We start from the raw sequence: 27,258 nt of genomic DNA on the forward strand, positions 1-27,258 counted from the left end.
AAGGTTAGTAAAGAGGATGTTAGAATTCAAAATTAAGTTTTTACATGTTTTGCCTCTCCTTTAAACTGATAGATTTGTGGCGCCTGGGTGGCTCAGTCGGTTGAGCCTCCAACTTCGGCTCAGGTCATGATCTCAAGGTTCATAAGTTTGAGCCCCACATCAGGTTCTGTGCTGTCAACACAAAGCCTGCTTCGGATCCTTTGCCCCCCACCCCCACCCCAGCTCTACTTCCCTCCCCTCAGCTCTCTCTTTTCTTCTTCTCTCTCAAAAACAAATAAACATTTAAAAAAAAAAAAAAACCTGATAGATTTATTAGAGTCTTAGGATATTGAGCTTGTTTTAGTTGGTATCCTCAAAATCTTAATCAGATATTTAATGTTAAGCTTCTCAACCAGCTACCACATTTATAATTATTGACAAAAGTCCCCTTTCTTCATTTATTAGCAATATGTTTAAAACTCAGCGTTAATAAATGGTGGATTCATAATCTAATCTAGGTAAATGGTATAACTTCTGATTTCCTGATTCTTACGATATCTGAGAAATACTTTTAAACAATATCTCAGCCTGCTCAAAATTGTGAACATATTTCAGGGAATAGATGTAGCCCTTGATCTTTGAATGGAAATACTGTCTCTCTATATTCCAGCCAGGAAACAGATTCTTTAGCAAGAAGTCTAGGGGCCCAGTGGGCCTGGTAGTAATTCTCGCCTATAGGAAGGTGGTTAAGAATCTTGAAGAACCACTTGTCTGCTTTTCAAAGTGGAATTTCCTATTTCAAAATGATCCCATGGAAGTAAATCTTGGCTCAGATTACATCTTGAATATCCCTAGTTCAAAGGGTTGGAGGGATTTTCTTAAGCAGAAACTGGAATGAAGTATACCCAAGTTTAGTTGGGAAACAAATGCTAGCAAATGAAATGACATTGTCTGAAATGGCTACCTTGTTTTGTTCACTGCTTATCCCTAATAATCTGGCACAGAACCCAGAGCCCTGCCCAGAGCAGTTGCTCAATATGTATGAGATGAATGGCTGATGGAATGAATGGAGATTTACATCTGAACTTTGTGCCTTGTACTGGAAAGGAAACAATCCTATTCATGTAAATCTAGTTTTGAGTTCATAACTGTAAACATTACTTAGTATTAACAAATCATGTCTTTCTTTTTTCTTATTCTCAGTATTTTCTATACAAATTTCCTGATGATGTGGACTCAGTTATTATTAAAGTCAGGTCTGAAATGGCTTATCCATGTTCTGTTGTCTCAGTCCAGAATATCATGGTGAGTCTTAATAACTTGTCAGTTTTTCAATATGGAGCATTATGTTGTCACAGGGTAAATGAAAGAGAAGGGTGGGGACTATGTCGTCCTCTTACTATGTATCTCCTGCAAAACTGTTAAATAATAAAAACAGTATCTTGTGCACACAAGTGGATTGTCTGTTTGGAGACATTGATTTGGGGAGATAGAGAATAGTTGACTCCTCACCAAAATAAGCAATGGAAAGAAGGGAGGGAGGATTATGACAAAGAATAAGGAAGACCAAATTGTGGGCTGCACAAGAAATATCGAAACCTATCATTTATTCTGTTTTAAAAGTCTTACTCTAACAATGGGCCCTTTTCTGCCTCAAATGTGTTAATAAAAAATGGGAAAGGTGTTATATACTTGAAGACCATCTTTTCAGTTCTTTTTGATATAAAGTGACCTTTAGAGGACTTTAGAAGGCAAGGCACTAAGCTTTAGGAGGACTGTTTCATGACTTTCCTCAGAGAAAACTTTTCATGCTTTCTGGCTTAGTAAGGAACCCCTTGCTCTGTGATCCTCTGGGTAGAATGTGTGTTGTGTGTAGTATGGCTTTAGTGATGCTTTCCTTTTTATCCTTCATGCATGTTGTAGTGCCCAGTGTATGATCTCGACCACAATGTGGAATTTAATGGTGTCTATCAGTCCATGACCAAGAAAGCTGCCATTACACTGCAGGTGAGACATCACTTTGGTGGTCACTATTGTCAAAGACGATGCACAGTTTATAGTCAGGTTACCTGCTGGACGAGCATTCAAAACGCATTGTCATTCACTGTGTCCTTGGATCTCTTTCCTTTATGATTGGCTTTAAAACAAGGATTCCTTCTCATGAAATCAAAGACCATGCCATGGTGGACAATAGTGCTCTGCCAGGGGCCCCATTCCCCTTAGGGGGTCTTGGGAACCCATGATGCAGTGGGACATATATCTGACAGATTGCTTAGAGAGGTAAGGTGAGATGCCAGTGTACTTATTGGGAGATGCCAATTTAGTGTAAAGTTTATCTGATACATTTAAGACAATTAAACATATTCTAATACTCTGTATACCTGTAACAGTATCCAGAAAAGGACTTCAACTCTGGACAGAATGGATAGGTTCAAAGGAATATGGACCTCATGTGTACAGCCATTTGCCCTTTTGTTATTTGTAATTAAATTATTTCAATGGTAATTTTGTAGCAAAAATGATTTTCAAAAAGATTCTGTCCCTGCCTTTAAGGTGGTATTTACTTAAGGTACCTACAACTTCATCTGTTCTCCAAAGTAAGGTGATACTGTCTACTAAAGGACAAAGAATGAGGGCTTCTGGGTGGCTCAGTCGATTAAGCTTCCAACTCTTGGCATTGGCTCTGGTCATGATCTCTCGGTTTGGGGGATCAAGCCTTGCATTAGTCTCCACGCCATCAATGTGGAGCCTGTGTGGGATTCCCTCTCTCTCCCTCTCTGCCCCTCCTTTGCTCATACTCTTGCTCTTTCAAAATAAATAAGTAAACATTAAAAAAAAAAGAACAAAAAATGAGGATTTAGCTATCAAATGTAAAAACTTCTCTTAGGCTTTGATTTCCTAGTGCCTCAGTTTTGATAATCCCACATCTCTGCTCCTGTTCACTCATGAATAAGGAGACTGGGGCACAGAGAAGCACACTTAGAGAAAGTCAAAGCCAGGACTATAACGCAGGTCTCACTTTTGCATCCCTAACCTAAATTATTTAACTGTGACTGTGTGACTGTTAGGAAAGTCATGTATCATTGGATTTTCAAATAATAAAACCTGAACATAGTGAACCCAAAACACACTAAAAATAAAGTATGTTAATTTTAAAAATATAAAGTACAAGTATTATTATTAAACATAGGCTGTTGACATATTTTTTTACATGGGGCCTATTACAGTTCTAAGCACATAAGTGGGCACAAGATAGATTGAGATTAGAATAGTGTACCTGTTTAATTTTTTGGATTTAACAATTATTTGATTGTGGCTAAACTCTGGAGTAGATCATAGGTATCTGAAAGTTCTTTCTAAGAAACTAGGAGCAGGGGTGAACTTTACTTTTCTTCTCTTTCATCTCTTTCTGCTCCCACCCCCACCACCATGGACTTTCTCCCCTCTTGCTATCCTTTCTTGCTATCATAAGTTGTTATGTCTTATGCAGAAGAAGGATTTTCCAGGCGAGCAGTTCTTCGTGGTATTTGTGATAAAGCCTGAAGATTATGCCTGTGGAGGATCTTTCTTTATCCAGGGTAAGAGATAGTGAGGAATGTTTGCGACTTAGAAAAACCTAATGAAATGGAAGAGAAGGGAAGCCAAAAGCTCCCCATGGCCCCTTACTACCATCTCTAATTCTCATTGGGGATCATCAGCAGTAACTTGCAAGGCAGTCTGAGAGATCTTTGAAAAAAAAAAAAACATAGAGTAGAAAATGATAAATCTAAAAGGATTACTGATACTACAAAATGTCATTTAGTGCACTACATCTTTTCAAAGTCTTGGGCTCTATCAGACCATGTGAGGTATATTCACTCAGTTTGCCTTTTACTCAACAAATATTTGCTGTTGTGAAATAATGATTTTATGTAGCATATCAAGGTCCACTGTCTAAGACTGGTTTGGTAGCCAGCAGTAATGGAGCCATTTGTGTTAATCAGTAGTCCTCATTTCCAGAAGGACATACAAGGAAAATTCAGAGTTCTCAATTTCAGTTGCCAAAATTATGCCTTGCAAGACAGTAAAAAAGCAAAGCAGGACCATTTATCCCAATGACAGGGACTGTGTGTAATACCCTTAGGCATAGTGCAAATGGCTATGGCTAACTACCCAGTCACTACTGTGGGAATGCAAGAGGCTATTGATTGAAAACACAGACCCCCAGCAGCTGATGAGCCACATGTGATCAACACAGAGGGTGTTTAATGTTCAGTATAATATGGTTCTCTTGATATTCAGGTGAGATGTATTCTTCATGTATTCTTTAATCTCTTGATTACCTAACTCTAGAGTTTTGCCAGTGTCCAATGTTCTTTGGCAAACTACAAGTCATTTTATGACTATGTAACAAAAAAATTTTTTTTCATTGGCTAGAATAATGCAAAGCAAAAGACAAGACAGCTTTCTATTTTTGTAGCCATTTTCTTCAGATGTCTATGGCATATTGGGCCACATGGATATCAGAGGATGAGTCAAGCTTTCTTTACTCAAGAAGGGAGGCTACAGTCTCACTTCTTCAATACTACCAAAAATGCAGTGAGGCAAAGGCTATTGTGAAAGTTTAGCCAAAAGCCATATTAGATAGTTTGCAGCTTTGGGAGTTAGGTTTTCCTCTAGTTCTTGCTAAAAGAAAATTCAACAACCAGAGCTAATTGTGGACAGTTTTTGAACAACTGTTTAGATGAAAGGCCAAGAACCAAGTATCTGATCTATTTTGCCTTTTTCTTTTTTACCAGAAAAGGAGAACCAAACCTGGAATCTACAACGAGCAAAGAACCTTAAAGTGACCATTGTTCCTTCCATTAAAGGTCAGTATTGGCTCTAGGATTCCATGGAAAGATTTCTATGTCCGAAGGCAATCATATGCTTCAACACTAATGTCATCCTTCCAGAGAAACATCATAAGAAAACTAATATTTACCTTGGAGACAGAAGAGAGAATCAAAGCATGTTGTTAAATCTCTTCCAGAAAGAAAGGGAACTCAATTATGACATTGTATACAGGAAGTCCCTTCCTGGCTTCCATTGGGAAGTCATCACTGTGATAGGTAGCCATTTGTGGAGAATGTCTGGGTGACCTCCAGTAGCTTTGCTGCTTTGAATGGAATTATATTAGGACTTAAGAGTGGGTGTGATGGAGATGAGCCCTTGAAGCCATCCTGTCCCAAACATGGTTCTCTTTTTTCCTGAGGACACCCTGACCAAAGTTGTTTCTCTTCCCACAGAAACTATTTATGTGAAATCCATCCTTCTCAGTTTCCTCATCTTCTTCTCCTTCTACTTGGGATGCCTGCTTATTGCGTTTGTTCATTATATCAGGTAGGTCAAGAGTATCAAGAAATGTTAACCCCCTTTGCCTGTCTCTGTGTGGTGAGTAGAGCATTAGGCTTTACAGCCATATTGACCAGATTCAACTCTACCTCAACCACTAACTGTGTGACCTTGGGCTAGTTACTTAACCTCTCTGTGCTTCAGTTTCCTCCTCCTCAAAAATGAGATAATAATTTACCTCATAGAATTGTATAGCTGCAGTGTTTACGTCAATGTCCTGCACAGAGTGAGTACTGTTTAGAGTATTAGTTATTTTCATAGTTAATAAAACCTCAACAGAAAGACAGCTTGGGTATTTTTTTGGATCAGGAAATACTGTAAATCCTATGGAATGTAGGAAATGAGGAGTTCTTCCTAATATGGAGATTTAGGAACAGCTTTAAAAATTCCATCAACAAGTAAATTTAATATCTAAAATAAACCTTGAGGTATAATAAATAGCAGGAGTGATGTGCTTTGATATTGCATTGCCAAGTGCTTTCTTACTATTATAGCATCAATTTTCCAGTAAAATGTCCCTTGAAGGGAAAAAAAAGGAAATGATTATATTGTAATTTGACTAAGACAATTTCCCTTCCCAAGAGATTGGAGCCCCTAATAAAAAGAGCTCCAGTTTTTCCTGGTGTCTCTGAGCAGGCCCAAACATTGAAAATTCTGTACTTTGTTGTGGTCTCTGTGAAGCAACTACAAAAGAATGGCAGAAGGCCTACAATAAACAAATGTTCTTTCCCCTCTTGAACATCTGAAGAAAACAAAGCCAGCCCAGAGTTTTCAGACTATTGGGCAATTTAACAGCATCAGTAGAAAAAAATAATTCTCTTCTGTGACTTTACAAAGCTTTTCAGTTGAGAAATTGAATTTTAAAACCCTGGGACTACCATTAACCATATCTAGAACAATTTGAGCATCAGAATACTTAAGGAGAGTAATAAATTATAAACCATTGAGAAAAGTAGAAATTCATGAATCCATATTGATGGAAGAAGGAAGGAAGGAAGGAAGGAAGGAAGGAAGGAAGGAAGGAAGGACCTAAATATCTCCAGATACAATCCAAAGTCAATAAAACAGGTATACATTGAGGAAGCGAGTCATTAGCAAATGCACACAGCTTGCCTACATAAGAATGCCAAAAGCTGACTGGAAAAAATGGAGGGAGTGCTGGAATTGGAAAATCATCATCTTGCATATATCAGGTTAAGAATAATTAGTGGATACTAAAACTAAGAGGAAAATCTGATGAAAATCAAAATATGTGCATGACCATAAAGTGTATCCCCACGAGTTGCTTAGTTATTCTAAGGGAAAACATAGTAACTATACAATGGAGAACTTAGACAAGGATTGACTGGGTGATCAAAATTAATGTGAGCAACGGGGAAGGTAAGACACTGTGTGCCTCCACATGTGACAATCTGAGGACACAGCACTACTCATGCAGTATTCCAGCCAGAAATACATATTTTGAATATAATCCTGAGGAAAAATCAAACTAACCCAAAATGACAAGCATTCTATTAAAGACAAATGAAAGGCTGTGCAAATGATCCAGATTGAAGGAGACTAAAGAGATATGGGCAACTAAAGACAACACCTGGTCTCAGATTGGATGTTTTACTAGAAGAATATACTATAACAGACATTATTGGGTCAATTGACAAAATTATAATACAGACAGATTAGAGTATCTTATCAATGTTAGATTTGCTGAATTTGACAACTATACTATGGTTAGGCACGAGAATATCTTTATTCTTTGGAAGTATTTAGGGCACCTGGCTGGCTCCGTCAGTAAAGCATGTGACTCTTGATCTTGGGGTTGTGAGTCAAGACCCACATTGGGCATAGAGCTTACTTTTTAAAAACGGAAATATTTAAGAATAAAAGTTCATGACATATGCAACTTACTTTCAAATGGTCCAAAAATTATATATAACATATATGTAGTTATATACATATACACACATACAGAATGATAAAGCAAATGGGATAACATGCTAACAAATGAATCTAGATAAAGCATATGTGAGTATTCTATATTTTATTCTTACAACTTCTCTGTAAATTTGAAGTTATTTTCTAATAAGAAATTAAAAACAAAAACCCCAGTTCACAGGCAAATATATCTTGAAAGTATATACATTAACTGATTATCAGCCCACTTAATTTATTAGATCATAATCACTGACATTTACTAGGCACCGTGATTATCTGAGATTATCTCAATTGATGCCCTACAACAAGCACTAGTATTATCACCATTTGACAGTTAAGGAAATTGAGGCACAGAGAGGTGAAGCAGTTTGACCACAAATTCACAGCCAGTAAATGAGGGAGCTGGGATTTGCCTGGATTTCCAGGCAACGTGGCTCCAGAGCCTTACCTATGAAGCAGGCTGGTCAATACAGGTCTGGAGTGGTAAGGGCATGCGAGAGAGGGCAGTCCTGATCAAGGGGGCCAGACCAAAAGCCTGGTACCCCAGCATGGATTCGAATGGAAAAGGATCCCAAAAGCTGTCAATTTGGATTCAGATGAACTCCCAGATCATGGAAAAAGAAGTTCATCTCTTATGCTCTCTTAGGAAGACTGTCTCTACTCCTGATGTTTTAGATTTTAGAAAATAGGATTTCACTTCTTTAGTTAGCTAGCATGCATAATCATCATACAGACAAAAAAAGTAGAGATGGATATCAATGTCCCTGACATTGTCATGCAGCTACAGCAGGAAGCACAGGTTTTGAAAGCTGTGGTATAAGGCTTTGTTGAAACCTCTGGCTGCCAGATTATTTTGCTATAGTCAATCGCACAAGCATAGATTCTTCCCAAATATAGCGAAAATGAAAATTGAAATCTGGAGACATAAGAACCATTTGGCATTCTAAATAAAATAATAGACTGAGGAAAAATGCTAACAGAACTCTTTCTCATTGAACTAAGCAAAAATAACAAAGTTTTCTACAAAACCAAATGAAACTAGTCCTGGAGCATAATGCCATTTGCTTGATAAGTTCTCTGTACTTTATTATTAATACACATGGGATTTGTAGTACATGCTATGAAATTAGGATGAAAATATGGATAAGAGACATGGCCCTGCTCTCAGGAAGCTAAGAATCCAAAGTATTAGCTATACTGGCTTGAATCTAAACACCATCCCCCTCCCATTGCCAGCCACAATCCATTCAGCAAGTATGTAAGGAGTCACTACAATAAATGTGCAGGACCGGGGCCAAACACTGGATACACGTTCTCTTATTCATTTCTTTCAACCACCCTACCAGACATTGAGTTCAAACTGCACAACCCTGAGTACTCATCCCTCCCTTGATTCTTGCATCAGTTATCTATGGCCACAATAATGCTGCATAAAAATCAACCATAAAAGCTCCAATGGCATACAGAAATAGTTAAGTTTACTTACAAATCTCTGGGCCAGCAGGATGACACTGCTAATCCAGACCGGGCTCAGAGGTCGCAGTTGGGTGTGGCTATAGAGTGCTATCACCTAGTGAGCTAGGTGCTGACTCTTCTAGACCAGCCTCAGCTGCACGTGGTCTCCCAAATTCCAGCAGGCTAGCCCTTGTTTGTTGTATCTCCAAGAGAGATAGAAGACTTTAAGGCCTCCTTAAGATGTAGGTTCAGAAGTGGCATGATATCACTTCTCCTTTCTATTAGCCAAAACAAGTATGAGGACAGTCCAGACTCAAGAGGTGAACACACTAACTCCACCTTTTGATTTAAGGAGCTAAATACAAGATGAGGTGTAGCCATTTTGCAATCAATCTAGGAGAGTTCTCATTTACGATCTTCTCCTTTGCTCACTGAATACAGTTTGCCTCAGCCTAGCTTTCTAAATCATTTAACCTCTACTGAAGAATCTTATCAGCTCCTAAATCTATAGCAAATGTGGGTACAGCCTGTTAGCACAAACACATCATTTTTTCTTTTAATGTTTTATTTATTTTTGAAAGAGCACAAGTGGGGAAGGGGCATAGAGAGAGAGGAGGATAGAGGATCTGAAGCAGGCTCTTCCATGAAAGAAGTGAGCCCGATGTGGGGCTTGAACTCATAAACTGTGAGATCATAACCTGAGCTGGAGTCGGACATTCAACAAAATGAGCCACCCAGGTGCCCCCAACACATCATCTTTTATGAGTGCATATAATTGCTTGCCACTTAATCTCACAAGGATTGTTTTAAAAAGGGATTTCAGCAGGTGTTGGTGAGGCTGTGGAGAAAAAAGGACCCTCGTGCACTGTTGGTGGAAATGCCAGCTGGTACAGCCACTGTGGAAACAGTATAGAGATTCTTCAAAAAGTTAAAAATAGAACTACTCTACAACCCAGCAATTACACTACTAGGTATTTACCCAAAAAGTGCAAACGCACTAATTGAAGAGTATTATGCTAAAAAAGAATTACAGGCCAATATCCCTGACGAACCTGGCTACAAAAATTCTCAACAAGATACTAGCAAATCATATTCAACAATACATTAAAAGAATTATTCACCATAATCAAGTGGGATTCATTCCTGGGCTGCAGGACTGGTTCAATATTTGCAAATCAATCAACATAATACATCACATTAAGGGATAAAAAGAAGGGATCACAAGAAGGGATAAAAACCATATGATCCTGTCAATAGATGCAGAAAAAATATTTGACAAAATACAGCATCCTTTCTTAATAAAAACCCTCAAGAAAGTCGGGATAGAAGGAACATACCTTAACATCAAAAAAGTCATATATGGTTTTATACAGCTTTATACAGCTAATATCATCCTACAAGCTTTCCCCTGAGATCAGGAACACAATGGGGCTGTCCACTCTCCCACTGTTGTTCAACATAGTGTTGCAAGACCTGGTCTCAGCAATCAGACAATGAAACTAAATAAAAGGCATCCAAATTGGCAAAGAAGAAGTCAAACTTTCACTCTTCGCAGATGACATGATGCTTTTCATGGAAAACCCAAAAGACTCCACCAAAAAACTGCTAGAGCTGATACGTGAATTCAGCAAAGTTGCAGGATATAAAAGCAATGTACAGAAATCGGTTGTATTTCTATACACCAATAATGAAGCAACAGGAAGAGATATCAAGGAATTGATCCCGTTTACAATTGCACCAAAAACCATAAAATACCTAGGAATAAACTAAGCCAAAGAGGTAAAAGAACTGTATGCTGAAAACTATAGAATGCTTATGAAATAAATTAAAGAAGACACAAAGAAATGGAAAAACATTCCAAGCTCATGAATTAGAAGAACAAATATTGTTAAAATGTCAATACTACCCAAAGCAATCCGCACATTCAGTGCAATCCCTATCAAAATAGCACCAGTATTCTTCACAGAGCTAGAATAAACAATCCTAAAATTTATATGGAACCACAAAATACCCTGAATAGCCAAAGTAATGTTGAAAAAGAAAACCAAAGCTGGAGGCATCACAATCCCAGACTTTAGCCTGTACTACAAAGCTGTAATCATCAAGACAGTATGGTATTGGCACAAAAACAGACACATACATCAATGTAATAGAATAAAGAACCCAGAAATGGACCCACAAATATATGACCCACTAATCTTTGACAAAGCAGGAAAGAATATCCAATGGAATAAAGACACTCTTTTAGCAAATGGTGCTGGGAGAACTGGACAGCAATAAACAGAAGAATGAAACTAGGCCACTTTCTTACACCATACACAAAAATAAATTCAAAATGGATGAAAGACCTAAATATGAGGCAGGAAACCATCAAAATCCTACAGGAGAAAACAGGCAGCAACCTCTTTGACCTCGGCCATAGCAACTTCCTACTTGACATGTCTCCAGAGGCAAGGGAAATAAAAGCAAAAATGAACTATTGGAACCTCATGAAGACAAAAAGCTTTTGCATAGCAAAGGAAAAAATCAACAAAACTAAAAGGCAACAGATGGAATGGGAGAAGATATTTGCAAATAACATATCAGATAAACGGTTAGTATCCAAAATCTATGAAGAACTTACAAACTCAACACCCAAAAAACAAATAATCTGGTGAGTAAATGGGCAGAAGATGTGAATAGACACTTTTCCAAAGAAGACATCCAGATAGCTAATAAGACACATGAAAAGATGTTCAACATCACTCGTCATCAGGGAAATACAAATCAAAACCACCATGAGATACCACCTCACACCAGTCAGAAGGGCTAAAATTAATAAGTCAGAAAACAGTAGATGTTGGCAAGGATATGGAGAAAGGGGAACCCTCTTACACTGTTGGTAGGAACGCAAATTGGTGCAGCCACTCTGGAAAATGGTGTGAAGCTTCCTCAAAAAATTAAAAATAGAACTACCTTATGACCTAGCAATTGCACTACCAGGAATTTATCCAAAGATAAATTTTTATAGCAATGTTTTATAGCATCACTAATAACAACAGTCAAATTATGGAAAGAACCCAAATGTCTATCAACTGATAAATGGATTAAGAAGATGTGGTTTATATATACAATGGAATACTACTTGGCAATGAAAAAGAATGAAATCTTGCCATTTGCAACAACATGGATGGAACTGGAGGGTATTATACTAAGCAAAATAAGTCAGAGAAAGACAGATATCATGTGATTTCATTCATATGTGGAATTTGAAAAATGTAACAGATGAACATGGGGAAGGGAAGGAAAAACAAGGTAAAAACAGAGAGGGAGACAAACCATAAGAGACCATAAATACAGAGAACAAACTAACAGTTGATGGGGATAGTGGGCTGGGTTAAATGGGTAACCAGCATTAAGGAGGGCACTTTTCGGGATGAGCACTGGGTGTCATATGTAAGAGATGAATCACTTGGTTGTACTCCTGAAGCCAAGACTACACTGTATGTTAACTAACTTGAGAATAAAACAATAAAATAAGGTGTTTTTTTTTTAAAAAAAAGAGTATTATGCCACGTGAAATAAGTCAGAGAAAGACAAATACCATATGATTTCACTCGTGTAGAATTTAAGAAACAAAACAAATGAGCAAACAGGGAAAAAAAGAGACAGAGACAAGCCAAGAAACAGACTCTTAACTACAGAGAACAAACTGATGGTTACCAGAGGAGGGAGGGTGTGAGGGAAGGGTGAAACAGGTGATGGGGATTAAGGAGTGCACTTGTTGTGATGAGCACAGGGTGATGTATAGAAGTGTTGAATTACTGTACTGTACACGTGAAACTAAGATAGCACTGTACATTAACTAGAATTTAAATAAAAACTAAAAAAGGGGACACACATACCCCTATATTTATTGCAGCACTATCTACAATAGCCAAATTATGGAAGCAGCCCACGTGTCCATCAACTGATGAATGGATAAAGAAGACATGGTATATATACAGTGGAATGTTATTCAGCAATAAATAAAAAAAGAAATGAAATTTTGCTGCTTGCAACAACATGGATGGAGCTAGAGAGTATAATGCTAAGTGAAATAAGTCAGAGAAAGACAAATACCATATGATTTCACTGTTGTGTGGAATTTAAGAAACAAAACAAACAAGTAAAAGGGGCTGGGGAAGAAAGAGAGGCAAACCAAGAAACGGACTCTTAACTATAGACAACAAACTGATGGTTACCAGAAGGGAGGCAGGTAGAGGGATGGGTGAAATAGGTGAAGGGAATTAAGAGTACACTTAACGTGATGAGCACTGAGTAATGTATAGAAGTGTTGAATCACTATATTGTACACCTGAAACTAATATAACACTGTGTGCTAACTGTACTGGAATTAAATTTAAAGCTTAATTTTTACCAAAAGGGACTCAACCACAGCCTCATTTGCCAGCTAGAACAGTCAGGCCAAATTGTAACCCTTCTTAATAATCTGCCTTGCTGGGTCAACAAATATTTAGTTATCATTTTCTATGTGCCAGGCTCTGTCCTAGCATTCAGGGATACAGTGGTGAACAAGACAGTCCAGATCCCTGCTCTAACAGACTTTACATTGTACAGAGGGGAAACATATAAGCAAGCAAGTAATTAATAAAGCAAATAATTTCAGCTAGTGACAGGAGGGAAAAAAACACTGTAGTGTGAGAGGGAATGGTTGGATTGGGAATCTACATTAGATTTGATTTGTTCAGCAAGGAAGATATCTCAGAAGGAAGACTTTAATAGGAAGAAGGAGCTAGCCATGTGAGGATCTGGGGAGAAAGTGGCCCAGGCAGAGAACAAGAGCAAAGGCCCTGGGGTGCCTGTGTGGCTCAGTCAGTTGAGCATTCGACTCGGACTTAGGTCATGATCTCACTGTTGGTAGGTCCGTGCTGTGGGTTGGGCTCTGTGCAACAGCTCCAGAGCCTGGGGCCTGCTTCAGATTCTGTGTCTCCCTCTCTCTCTGCCCCTCCCCCACTTGTGCTCTGTCTCTCAAAAATAAATTAAAAAAAAAAAAACACTCAAAAAAAAAAAAAAAAAGAAAAAGAGCAAAGGCCCTGTGGCAGGGATGAATTTGCTGTCTCTAGGAACAAAAGAGGTATAAAGAGAAGTTCTTCCACCAGACATACCAGGATCTGGGGTGTGCAATTTCTAGAGTCTCTGTCTAGAAGTAAGAGTATGTATGAAAGCACAAACACATCTAATCCCTAACTTTCCTCCTCCCTGACCAACCTCACATCCAAAAGGGAAGCTCATTTTGCAAGAAGACAGTGATTCACATTTTAATGTTTGATAGATGTTCCCAAATGATATATCTGGCTTTTTTAGTAATAGTTTTATTGAGATCTAATTCACAGACCACAAAATTCACCCTTTTAAAGTATAAAGTTCAATGACTTTTAGCATATTCACAGTTGCACAACTGTCTAATTTTAGTATATTCACAGTTGCACAACTGTCTAAAACCACTATCTAATTTTCATCACCTCCAAAAAGAAACCCTGACTTTATCAAGATTACAGGATACAAGATCAATATACAAAAGCCAGTTTTATTTCTATTCACTGGCCATGACTAATCCAAACATAAAATTAAGAAAACAATTCCATTTACAATAGGATCAAAAATAATAAGATACTTAAGAATAAATTTAACAAATTAAAGACTTGTACATTGAAAATGACAAAACATCCTTGAAAGAAATTAAAAAGGACCTAAGTAAATGGACATCCCATGTTCATGGTTTGGAGGGCTTAATATTAAGATGGTGTAGTAAAATAATGGCCCCTAAAAGGTGTCCACATTCTAATATCCAGAACCTGTGAATATGTTACTTTACATGGCAAAAGAGATTTTACAGATATGATAAAGTTATGGAGATTGCTTTGGATTATCCATGTGGGTATAATCTAATCACAAGGGTCTTTGTAAGAGGGAGGCAAGAGGGTCTAGGGCAGAAGGAGGATATGTGATGATGGAAGCAGGGCCAGCGCAACATACTTTGAAGATGGAGGAAAGGGCCATGAGTCCAGGAATGCAGGCAGCCTCCAGGAGCTAGACAAGGCAAGGGAAAGGGTAATCCCCTGGCAGCCCCTAGAAGGAATACAGCCCTGCTTCATACCTTGATTTTAGCCACAGAAGATGTACTTTGGAATTCTGACATCCAGAACTATAAGATAATAAATTTGTATTGTTCTAAGCCACTATGTTTGTGATAATTTGTTACAGCAACAATACAAACTAAAACACATAGCAACACTCCCCAAATGGACTTAGAGATTCAAAATAATCCCTATCAAACTCCCAGCTGACTTTCTTACAGAAACTGACAAACTGATCCTAAAATTCATAAGGAAATGCAAGGTGGGGAGACCCAGAATAGGTAAAATACTCATGAAAAAAAGAGAACAAAGCGGAGGTCTTACACTTCCTGATATCAAAACTTACTACAAAGCTACATGATTGAAACTCTGGCACTGACATATAGAAAGACATATAAATCAATAGAATAGAATTGAAAGTTCAGAAATAAAGCCTTACATTTATGATCAATATATTTTTGACAAGGGTACCAAGACAATTCAACAGAGAAAGGATATTCTTTTCAACAAATGTGTTGAAACAACTGGGTATCAACCTGAAAAAAATGAAATTTTACCCCTACCTCACACCATATGAAAAATTAACTCAGAACAGATTAAAGATCTAAATATAGAAGCTAAATCTATAAAACTCTGAGAAGAAAACTTGGGTTTAAATCTTTGTGACCTTGAATTAGGCAACAATTTCTTAGATATGACACCAGAAGAACATGTAACAAAAAAATTAGATAAATTGGACTTAATCAAAATTAGAATTTTTACACTTTTAAAGAACGCTATCAAGGAAGTGAATATACAACACATAAAATTGGAGAAAATGTTTGCAACTCATATATCTATCTGGTAAGAGTCTAGTATCCACATGATATAAAGAATTCTTACAAGCCAGTGATACAAAATAAATAAATAAATTAAATGGGCAAAGAGTTTGAATAAATATTTATCCAAAGATCTACAAGTGGCCAATAAACATATGAAAAGATGTTCAACATCATTAGCTATCAGGGAAATGAAAATAGAAAAAACAAGGAGATACCACTTCTTACCCACTAGGCTAGCTATAATATTTTTTTAATGGAAAACAACAAGAGTTGGTAATGATGTGGAGAAATTGAAACTCCATACATTGCTAGTAGGAACATAAAATAGTTTCTGCTATAAAGCTTCTGTGGAAAAGTTTGGGGAAAAAAAACCCACAAAACAGTTACCTCATACTTAGCACATCTGTACCTAGGTGTATACCCAAGAGAATTTAATACATATATACCCAGAAAAACTTGTACATAAATGTTCATAGCAGTGTTATTCATGATAGCCAAAAAGTGGAAATAATCAAATGTCCACCAAATGTAAACATATAAATTAAACATGGTGTATCCATACAAAGAAATACTATTTAGGGGCACCTGGGTGGCTCACTCAATTGTGTCCAACTTTGACTCAGGTCATGATGTCACGGTTTGTGAGCTCGGGCCCCACGTCGGGCTCCGTGCTGACAGCTCAGAGCCTGAAGCCTGCTTCAGATTCTGTGTCTCCCTCTCTCTCTGCCCCACCCCGTTCACACTCTCTCTCTCTCTCTCTCTCTCTCAAAAATAGACGTTAAAAATTTTTTCACATAAGTAAATAAATAAATAAACTAATAAATAAATAAAGTAATAAATAAAATGAAGGAATATTACTTATACATAAAAGACCAAAGTATTGATTCATCCTACCACATAGATGAACCAGAAGCCAGTCAAAAAAAGACCACATATGCTATGATTCCATTTATGTGAAATTTCCAGAACAGGCAAATTTACAGAAAGTAGATTCATGGTTGTCAGAAAGTGTAGGAGTGGGGAATGGGGAGTGACTGCTAATAGGTTTTAAATTTCTTTGGGGGGGGGGTGATGAAAATGTTCTGGTTACAGTTTTGTGAACATATTAAAATGCATTGAAATGTGCACATTAGAGGATGAATTTTATGATGTATGAATTATCTGAAAATAAATGAATCTGAAAATAAGTAAATGAATTTATGTATGTATGTACATGCCTAGGAGCAGAATTGCTGGGTCAGATGGTAAGTCTGTTTCACTTTCGAGTTTTTCAAAGTGGCTGTACCATGTTACAATCCTGCCAGCAACATATCAGAGTTCCAATTTCTCCACATGCAAAGGCTTGTTTTAAGAGATCCTAGCAGACAAATCTGCAACAAATGTAAAATGCTGAAGTTTTCACGGTCTTAGGAGCATGTGTATGTTCTTGTTTACAGATTTCAAAGAAAATCCATTGAGGGAAGCTTTGGTTCCAGTGATGGTAAGAAAAGTCCCTGGTAAGAAAAGTCAGTTCGAATGATAGAGAGTGTGCGGCAACATCCCATTTAGCACTTTTGTCTCTCTGACTTTCATCATTGCCAAACCCTCCCTTGGTTCCTATCCCACGGACTAATCTAATCTACAGTCTTTCTAGAGAAAGCAGAGCTAGTGAGAACCAGTTTTCAGAGTTGGTAAGTACTGAGATATGGAGCTCCTACTAAGACCCTTTGCTTAGAGTGTCCCTTGCAATTGTCCATGGCTCATTTATCAGCCATTCATCTTCTTTAGAAGTTTAATCTTTTATAGGATATAAATTGTTCACACCTATTTCATCCCAAAGCCAACTTGCGAACAATAAGAATTTATTGTCTCAACTCTAATACACAGTTCAATTTTCCCAAATTGAAATAGAGGCTTTTTTGTTATTGTTCAAGTGGCTAAAAACCTGAATTATTTGAGACTAACAAGTGTAATAACTTTGGGAAATCCAGAATAATTGATTATTTGACCATTGTAATGTGCCCTTTCCTCCACTCTGATAATTTGAACAAAGAAACTCAATTACCTGATCTTTTTATAAAAATTTTTTAAAAATTAAATGTCCTCATTTTTTTAAATCAAGAAATAACTGACATGTAACATTGTAAGTTTTGAGTATACAACACAATGATGCAATATTTGTATATATTGCAAAATGATTACCACGATTAAGTCTAGTTAACATCCATCACCACACAGAGCTACAAATTTTTTCTTGCGATGAGAACTTTTAAGATGTATTCTCTTGGGCGGGGGCAGGGGGTGGGTGTTGCGCCTGGGTGGCTCAGTCAGTTAAGCATCTGACTTCAGCTCAGGTCACGAACTCGAGGTTCGTGGGTTCAGGCCCTTCGTCAGGCTTTGTGCTGACAGCTCAGAGCCTGGAGCCCGTTTCAGATTCTGTGCCTCACTCTGTCTCTGCCTCTCCCTTGCTCGCACTCTGTCTCTCTCTGTCTCTCTCTATCTCTCAAAAATAAACATTAAAAAAAAAAAGATCTACTCTCTTAGGAACTTTCAAATACACAATATAATGACCAGCCTGTACCTTATATCCCCAGGACTTAGTTATTTTATAACTGGAGGTTTACACCTTTTGTAAATATCCTCATTTTTAAAAAGTCTAAGCATGAGTTACTCAGTGTTCATAAGTTATTTGGCACAGAGTGATGATTTAGAAAAGGAACGATGAAATGAGACTTGATTTTTAAGTCACATGCAGCAGATGTTCAGTTCTGTGTTTTCTGTACTTAACTGAGCCCACAGAGTCTTAGAGAAACACAAATTGATCCCCTACCCACCCACCAGGAGCATTTCTCACTCTGCTTCTCCTGCCTTCCTTTGACTTTTGTCTTCCTCAATGTCAGCATGTTTATTTTCCAGCCACCCAGGCAATTGGTTTTGACAACATTCAACTAGCAATATGAAAGACTATCAAAGGACACCTGCTCTAGGGTCTTTAAAATACTAAGTGCTACTTTCTCTTTTATTCGTAAAATGTTTAAATGAATTTGTCTTCTCTCTGGATCTCATCCTTTTTCTTCTAGTGCTTTCCAAGTTTTGCTCTTATTTTAGGTCCCAGTTGAACTTAGAAAGCCTGATTAGTCCAATCCCATTGGTGCTCTGTGAAGGGATGGTCCGTTATTTTTATTGTATCAATGAAGTATTTTATTACCGTATTGATAATTGAAAGAATTTCCGTGTTCAGAAGAGTTTCTTGAACAGTGAAGTGTAGGTAGACAGAGCTGAAACTTTAGCTCAGATCATTATCTAAGATCAAGAAAGCTCTGAAAATTAGCTCTGAAGGGACCCTTCAGATGGCAAGCAGAAGTGAATGAGTGACAAGAAAAGAAAGAAAGAAGAAAAGGAGGAAGGGAGGAAGGAAGGGAGGGAGGAAGGAAAGAAGGAAGGAAGGAAGGAAGGAAGGAAGGAAGGAAGGAAGGAAGAAAGGGAGAGAGGGAGGGAGGAAGGGAGAGAGAGAGAGAAAAGAAAGGGAAGGGAAAGGAAGAGAAAAGAAAAGAAAAGAAAAGAAAAGAAAAGAAAAGAAAAGAAAAGAAAAGAAAAGAAAAGAAAGAAGATGGAAAGGAGGGAGAGATGGAGGGAAGGAAAGAAGATAAGAGTAAAGATGCATCAGTTAGGAATCACATAGCTGCAAATAACAACAAATTGTATCTCAAACCACACTTAAACAATATAGATGCTCGTCTCCCTGGAAGTTGAACAAAAGGGTGCACTTAGGACTGACTGAGTCTGGTGGCCCTGGTCCTTTCCCCTGCCATTCCCTTGGCTCTGCTTTAATTCCAGTGCCAGTGGTGAGATGAATCACTTTGACACCCTCACCTGACAATGTCCAAAGGGAAGGACTTTTTCAGAAGCACCCAGTAACTGCTCATGTTTCATTGGCATAGAGTGGATCATTTGCTTGTTAAACCAGTCACCGCAAAGGAATAGATTTACCTACAGATCAATCAAGCCTCCTTACAGAACTAGGATGAGATCATCTTCCTCTAAGACTGGTGTTTCTCAAACTCAACGTTATTGACATTACAGGCCAGATCATTATTTGTTGGGGGGGGGGGGTGCTGTCCTGTACATTGTAGGATGTCTAACTCCATTCTTCACCTCTACCTACTAGAAACCAGTAGTACACTCCCTCCTTGTGACAACTAAAAATGTCCCTAGACAATGTTCTCTTGGGGGCAAAATGGTTCCCCCACCCCTACCCCCAATTGGGAATCACTGACTTAAACACACAGACTGCCTGATGAGGATACCTGGACAAAATCCCAGCTAAGTTAGGAAGTAGGGACTAGGAGTGTTCATCACAAAGGACTTTGAAATAGGGAGGAAATACAGCACCTTTGTTATGTGGACAGGCTACAGGGAGAGAAGGGACATGACAAGTGAAATGAGACCTAGATGTGGGAGACAAGAGCAGAGCAGGCACACTCTACTCTAGGAAAGAACCTAAGCATATCCAGTGGAGCACTGAGAAAGCAGCCTGGAGCAAGAGACACAAGCAAGTGAAGGGCACTGAAATGAATGTGAGACATTCAGGGGAGGAAGGTTTGCAGAGAAGCAAGGATATAGAAATGTCTTTCTCGGGACCCCTGGGTGGCTCAGTGGGTGGAGCATACAACTCTTGATTTCTGCCCAGGTTGTGATCCCAGGGTCATGGGATTGAGCCCCTATGTCAGGCTCCACACTGAGCATGGAGCCTTCTTGAGATTCTCTCTCTCTGTCTCTCTCTCTTTCTCTCTCTCGACGCCTGGGTGGCTCAGTCGGTTAGGCACCCGACTTCGGCTCAAGTCATGATATCGCAGTTCATGGGTTCGAGCCCCGCATCAGGCTCTGTGCTGACCACTTGGAGCCTGGAGCCTGCTTTGGTGCTGTGTCTCCCCTCTCTCTCTCTCTGCCCCTCCCCCATTCATGCTCTGTCTCTATCTCTCAAAAATGACTAAACATTAAAAAACATTACAAGAAAAAAAGTCTCTCTCTCTCTCTCTCTCTCTCTCTCTCTCCCGTTCTCTGTCTTCCTCTCTCCCCTGCTTGTGCATGCTATCTCTCTCAAGATAAGAATAAAAGTAAAAAGTTAAAAAATATTTCTTTCTCTCCCAAGGGCCAGGATCAGTGTGACTTTAGGGGCTACAGGAAGTTCAGTGGAGCTCAGAGCTATAGGAAATGCCCTGGGGGGCTGCTAATCAGAGAAAATGCTAGGAGCAGTGTCTGAAAGGGAAGGAGGATCCCATTAGGCTTGGCATGGTGTCCACCCAAATCAGTGTGGACCTAGACATCTGAGGAGCTGGGCCTGATGCTTTCACCTTGCCTGTGTTTCACGCAGAAAACATGGAGCCAGGTCCCTACAGGCTGTCAAATTGGTGGCAGCCCTGTTTTAGTTACATAACAAAAGGAAGGCTGCATTTGGAGTATCTGTCAGCTCCCCTGTATTTGTTTTTCTTTCATTTGCCTGCCATTCTTTAAGTTCTCTTTGAAAAATATTGACATTGGTTCCGATTGTGCTTAAAACAAAGAGATGTCTTTCATACTTCATGGGATAAAGATGGAGATAATTTCGTGGAGCCAGGTGAATTGGAAATAGTGTTTGTAAAGACTTTCTTGAGGCCATGAAGGCATTTTTTACTGTATTCCCCACTCATCACTTAGCACTGAAGGCAGGGACCTCTGGGGTATTGTGAGGGGTACTAGGAAAGGCTCTGTGCTCTAAAAACCTTTAGTGGCCCTGTCAGTGAAAAATCCCACATTTCACATCATTGTAAAGAACCTATAGAGAAATTCAGCCACAACTGGAGAGAAAGGTGAATGAAGTATGTCTCACAGGCTTCTGGGACCACATGAGCTATCAGCATGGAACCTGAGGGTAAGAGAGTGTTACTGTCTCAAGTGAGAGAGCTTAACAAATGTGACAAGTTGTTAGATTTAAGAATCCAATGGCCAATCAAATTCTTCCCTCCATGGAGCCATTACCAAATCAGCCTCTTAGCAAAGAGCAGGGTGCAGAGGGAATGAAGACAAGCAGTGTGAGTTTGGAGGAGTCAAGGAGCATAGGCCACCATCAGGTTCTGTGGCAATGGGTCTCAAACTCTAGTCCTGATGCTTCTTTTTACAAATTTTCTTGGCTTTTCTTGCCACTTTTTCTTTAAGAGAAATCTCATTTTTGTGGTTTTCCTCATTCTCTCAACTTAAAAACAAAACAAAACAAAAACCTCCAGACTCACTTTGTTTATCTTACCCCACTGCACGTGCCATTGTGACCCCAGAGAAGGGGAGAGGTTGAAGGCTACCACAGCAAGAAGACAAGGCAGAGAAACTCTTGCAAGAGAGAATGAGGCCACTTCTTTGAGCCCAGTGGGATGGTGGGAGGAAAAAGTGACCAGCTAAACATGACGTGTATTTCTTCCTCTCCATGCTGGAATCTGGAATGTGGCCATGGAGTACTGATAGGTTACAAGGAGTGCCAAAAACAGAGATTTTACTCAATTTGCCACTGGGGACTCAGGATCCCTGCCCTTTTGTTTTTTTCCCCTCAGAAACATTCTCTTCAATAGATATGCTTAACGTTGGTGGCAAAATTTTACTAGAGTAGAAAGGCTTCACTGTATATGGTTTATATTTAAAGTTTATTCATCTTTCTGCAGAGAGAACTTCTAAAACTAATGTGCACTAAGGAGGTGGGCCAGCTATGACACCTGGGCCATGCTCCCCTGTACTCCATCCAGGTGGAGGGGGACAACGAACCAAGACCCTGGCCAGACCCTCCCAGCAGAGAGAGTTCCAGTAGCTCTCCCACCGTTTGCTGGAGTTTGAAGGCCGGATCTTTCATATTCGAGTTGCCCTTTTATTTTTTTTAAGTGTTTTTATTTATTGATTTTGAGAGGGACAATGTGCGTGTGCATGTGAACAGGGGAGGGGCAGAGAGTGAGAGAGAGAATCCCATGCAGCCTCTGAGATGTCAGTGCAGAGCCCATCTCGGGCCTGAATCCACAAACCATGAGATCACGACCTGAGCCGAGACCAAGAGAGTCAGATGCCTAACCAACTGAGCTGCCCAGGTGCCCCTAGTTGCCCTCTTAAACCGTGGTTTTTGTCAGCGCCCCAAGGTACACAGATCTGTTCATGGTCCCTCCCACTGTAGTTCCCATAGTGCCCTTCCTTACCATGTCTTTGTTTTTCTTGCTGTTCTATCTTTACTTGCACAGAAGCTACTCAGGCAGCCCTAGGTTCTTCGGGAGGAATTGCTTTATAAATGGGTGTAGATTTGGTGTGTCCGTGGAGGAGGTGAGCTCAGTGTCTTCCCATGTTGCCATCTTGGACTGGAACTCTCTCCTCATCTGTTGAGACTAGTTGGGATAGGTAGCCTATTGGCATAAAACTGAAATTTTCCAGCAGCTAGTTCCCATCATCTCTGACTACCTCTTCAACTTCCAACCTCCTGAGTCCAGAGACAGAAGGCAAGACAATTATAAATATGAAATCTGAAAGATCCAAACATGCTCAAAATGAAGTAAAGTTTTTCTCCTCATGTTGAGCATTTAATATTAAAAGCCAACATGCAAACATATCTTATGCAGTGTAAGTAAACAGATGGCAAAGGGCTCATGCTCAGAGAAAAAGATGCCAGAATAACTCTCTTCATTAAGATGAGCTCATTCACAACTTTATATGTTTACTTATTCCCAGCCAGAACATCTTGGTCTGTCCTATAAACTGATATTTTGTGTTTAATTCTTTCTAAATACCATAGAGTTAAATATAAATATAACTCTCCTTCTGGGAGCATACTTGAAGTTTGGGAGCCAATGTTCTGGTTTTTTGCATTCTGAGAAGGTCTTAAACATTAGAAAAATTAACAGAATACTGTTATACAAAGTTGCCAATCTCATATTTAAATTGTGCCTATAAAGTCCACAGAGTTAGGGGCGCCTGGGTGGCTCAGTCGGCTAAGCGGCCGACTTCGGCTCAGGTCATGATCTCGCGTTCCATGAGTTCCAGCCCCACATCGGGCTTTGTGCTGACAGCTTAGAGCCTGGAGCCTGCTTTGAATTCTGTGTACCCTACCTGCCCACCCCCACCCCCGCCACTCTCTGCCCCTCCCCCACTCATGCTCTGTCTTGCTCTGTCTCTCAAAAGTAAATAAATGTTAAAAAAAATTTTTTTTTAAGAGCACATTTCTTAAAAAAAAAAGTCCACAAAGTTAAAACATCTTTATGTTCTGGCACTTGTCTTGCCCGTGAAAATCTTGGTTCTCTTGTCCATCCTAGAATTAGTGATGTTGCAGATGCCTCAGAGTGAAAATGGCTAACAACCAGATTAGAATCACAGCTTGCTCAATCATGAGCCAGAGCTAAGTACAGAAATCAGCGACACATCCAAGTCTGAACAGACCCACACAGCTGGCTTTTGCTTTTTAATGAAGTGTCACCTAAAAAAACAGCGATTGTTTTTGTTTGCTCACTAGCTTTGATTTTAGGTTTTGTGGGTTTTTTTCTCCTTTGTTTACACCCACAAAAACATTGCCTCCCACAAACCATTTCAACCTCCTGTCATAACCAAACTCAAGCACTTTCCTATGCACACTTCTGCCTCTCGTGGTAGAGGGCTTCTCAGTAGCACCAAAATGCCAAAAATTCTGAATTTTATGATTTTAGTGTCATTCTTCACTTCTTATTTACACATTTAATAATTTTAAAATTACATCTTTATAAAAGGACATAGGGTAATGGTAGAACTTATATGTAATGTAGATCTTACATCTACAGATTTAATCCCTATCAAAATACCAACAGTAGTTTTCATAGAATTGGAACAATAATCCTAAAATTTGTCTGAAAACACAAAAGACCAAACAGCCAAAGCAATCTTGAAAAAGAACAAAACTGGTGGTATCACAATCCCAGATTTCAAAATATACTATAGAGATATAGTAACCAGGGGCACCTGGGTAGCTCAGTTGGTTAAGCATCCAACTTTTGATTTCGGCTCAGGTCACGTGTCATGATCTCACAGTTCGTGAGTTCAAGCCCCATGTGGAGCTCTGCACTGACTGTGAGGAGCCTGTTTGGGATTCTCTCTCTCTCTGCCCTTCCCTTACTTGCTCTCTCTCTCTCTCTCTCTCTCTCAAAAATAAATAAATAAACTTAAAAAAATATATGTGTGGTAATCAGAACAGTGTGGTACTGGCATAAAAATAAGACACATATGGGGCGCCTGGGTGGCGCAGTCGGTTAAGCGTCCGACTTCAGCCAGGTCACGATCTCACGGTCCGTGAGTTCGAGCCCCGCGTCGGGCTCTGTGCTGACAGCTCAGAGCCTGGAGCCCATTTCAGATTCTGTGTCTCCCTCTCTCTCTGCCCCTCCCCCGTTCATGCTCTGTCTCTCTCTGTCCCAAAAATAAATAAAAAACGTTGAAAAAAAAAAAAAATTAAAAAAAAATTATAAAAAAAAAAAAAAAAAAAAAAAAAAAATAAGACACATAGATCAATGGAACAAGATAGAAAGCCCAGAAATGAGCCCACACTTTTATGGTCAATTAATCTACAGCAAAGGAGGCAAGTATATACAATGGGAAAAATACAGTCTCTTCAGCAAATAGTGTTGGGAAAGCTGAATAGCTACATGCAAAAGAATGAAACTGGGCTGTTTTCTCATACCATACACAAAAATAAACTCAAAATAGATTAAAGACCTAAATGTGTGACCTGAAACCATAACATTTCTAGAAGAAAACACAGGCAGTAATCTCTTTGACCTCAGCCTTAGCAACATTAGCTATGTCTTCTCAGGCAAGGGAAACAAAAGCAAAAATAAACTATTGAGACTACACCAAAATAAAAAGTTTCTGCACACCAAAGGAAACCACCAACAAAACAAAAAGACAACTTATTGAATGGGAGAAGATACTTGCAAATGACATATCTACTAAGGAATTAATACCCAAAATATATAAAGAACCTATATAGCTGAACACCATAAAAACACATAATTCAATTTAAAAATGGGAAGAGGACATGAACAGACATTTCTCCAGTGAAGACTTACAGATGGCCAACAGATACATGAAAAGAGTGCTCAACACCACTCATCCTCAGGGAAATGCAAATCAAAGCCACAATGAGGTATCATCTCACACCTGTCAGAACGGCTAAAATCAAGAAGGCAAGAAATAACAAGTGTGGGTGAAGATATGGAGAAAAAAGAACCCTCATGCACTGTTGGTAGAAATACAAACTGGTGCAGCCACTGTGGAAAACAGTGTGGAAGTGACTCAAAAAATAAAAGAATCAGGGCACCCAGGTGGCTCAATCAATTGAGTACCCAACCTCAGCTTACGTAGGTTCACGCCCATCAGGCTCTAAGCGGTCAGTGAAGAGACTGCTTTGGATCCTCTGTCTCCCTCTCTCTCTGTCCCTCCCCCACTTGTGTGTTCTCTCTCTCTCTCCCTCTCTTTTTCAAAAGTATATAAATATAAAAAAATAAAAAATAGGGGCACCTGGGTGTCTCAGTCGGTTAAGCATCTGACTTCAGCTCAGGTCATAATCTCGCGGTTCATTAGTTCAAGCCCCACATCGGGCTCTATGCTGATAGCTCGGAGCCTGGAGCCTGCTTCAGATTCTGTATCTCCCTCTCTCTCTGCCCCTGCCCTGATCACGCTCTTTCTCTCTCTCTCTCTCTCCTTCTCAAAAATAAATAAACATTCAAAAAAATTTTTTTAATTTAAAAATAGAATTACCATATAATCCAGCAATTCCACTACTGGGTATTTATCCAAAGAAAACAAAAACACTAATTCAACAAGATTTAGGCACATCTATGTTTCTTGCAGCATTATTTACAATAACCAAATTATGGAAGCAGCCCAAGTTTCCATTGGTTGATGAATGGATGAAGAAGATGTAGGGTGTGTGTGTGTGTGTGTGTGTGTGTGTGTGTGTAATAGAATATTACTCAGCCATAAAAAAGAATGAAATCTTGCCATTTGCAATACTATGGATGGACCTAGAGGGTATAGTGCTAAGTGAAATAAGTCAATCAAAGAAAGATAAGTACTATATGATTTCACTCATATGTGGAATTCAAGAAACAAAACAAATGAACAAAGAAAAGGACAAATTAAAAAAGCAGACTTTTAAATACAGAAAACAAACTGGTGGTTGCCAGAAGGGAGGTGGGTGGGGTTACAGGTGAAATAGGTGATGGGGATTAAGAGTACATTTATGATAAGCACCGAGGAATGTACAGAATTGTTGAATCATGTTGCACACCTGAAACTAATATCACACTGTTTGTTAATTACACTTGAATTAAAAACTTTAAAAGAGGGAGTTTGAGCTTGAAAAGAGACAAATATGAAAGACACTGAGGGAAATGACCCAATAGAAAATCATTGGTAAGCAGTAGCAGACAACCTAAAAAGCAAATGTTGCCCTTAGATGCTTCTTTAAAGTATCAGCTTATTATAGTGGAGATGAGAACAAGTCTCAACCTCCTTGTCTTTTTGAAAGATATTCTTGAATACTCCATGAAAGTAACATGCTCGCTGCCAGTTATTCA

At 39.0% G+C, this 27,258-nt stretch overlaps 1 protein-coding gene across 4 annotated transcripts in view; it reads left to right on the forward strand.

The window, feature by feature from the left end:
• The window catches only part of SIDT1 (SID1 transmembrane family member 1), a 110,136-nt gene that overhangs the window by 54,661 nt on the left and 28,217 nt on the right, over nucleotides 1-27,258 (forward strand). For 3 of the 4 annotated variants that reach the window (XM_019448399.2, XM_019448401.2, XM_019448400.2), the window contains exons 5-10: nucleotides 1,183-1,284; nucleotides 1,903-1,986; nucleotides 3,470-3,557; nucleotides 4,758-4,829; nucleotides 5,247-5,340; nucleotides 17,116-17,159. In XM_019448399.2, coding sequence (XP_019303944.2) covers nucleotides 1,183-1,284; nucleotides 1,903-1,986; nucleotides 3,470-3,557; nucleotides 4,758-4,829; nucleotides 5,247-5,340; nucleotides 17,116-17,159 — 484 coding nt within the window. The remainder of the gene's footprint in view (nucleotides 1-1,182; nucleotides 1,285-1,902; nucleotides 1,987-3,469; nucleotides 3,558-4,757; nucleotides 4,830-5,246; nucleotides 5,341-17,115; nucleotides 17,160-27,258) is intronic. The other variant, XM_019448402.2, reaches the window with a different exon arrangement.

Source organism: Panthera pardus, unplaced genomic scaffold, assembly GCF_024362965.1.
Source record: "Panthera pardus isolate Hobbes unplaced genomic scaffold, ASM2436296v1 HiC_scaffold_16, whole genome shotgun sequence".
Lineage (NCBI taxonomy): Eukaryota > Metazoa > Chordata > Mammalia > Carnivora > Felidae > Panthera > Panthera pardus.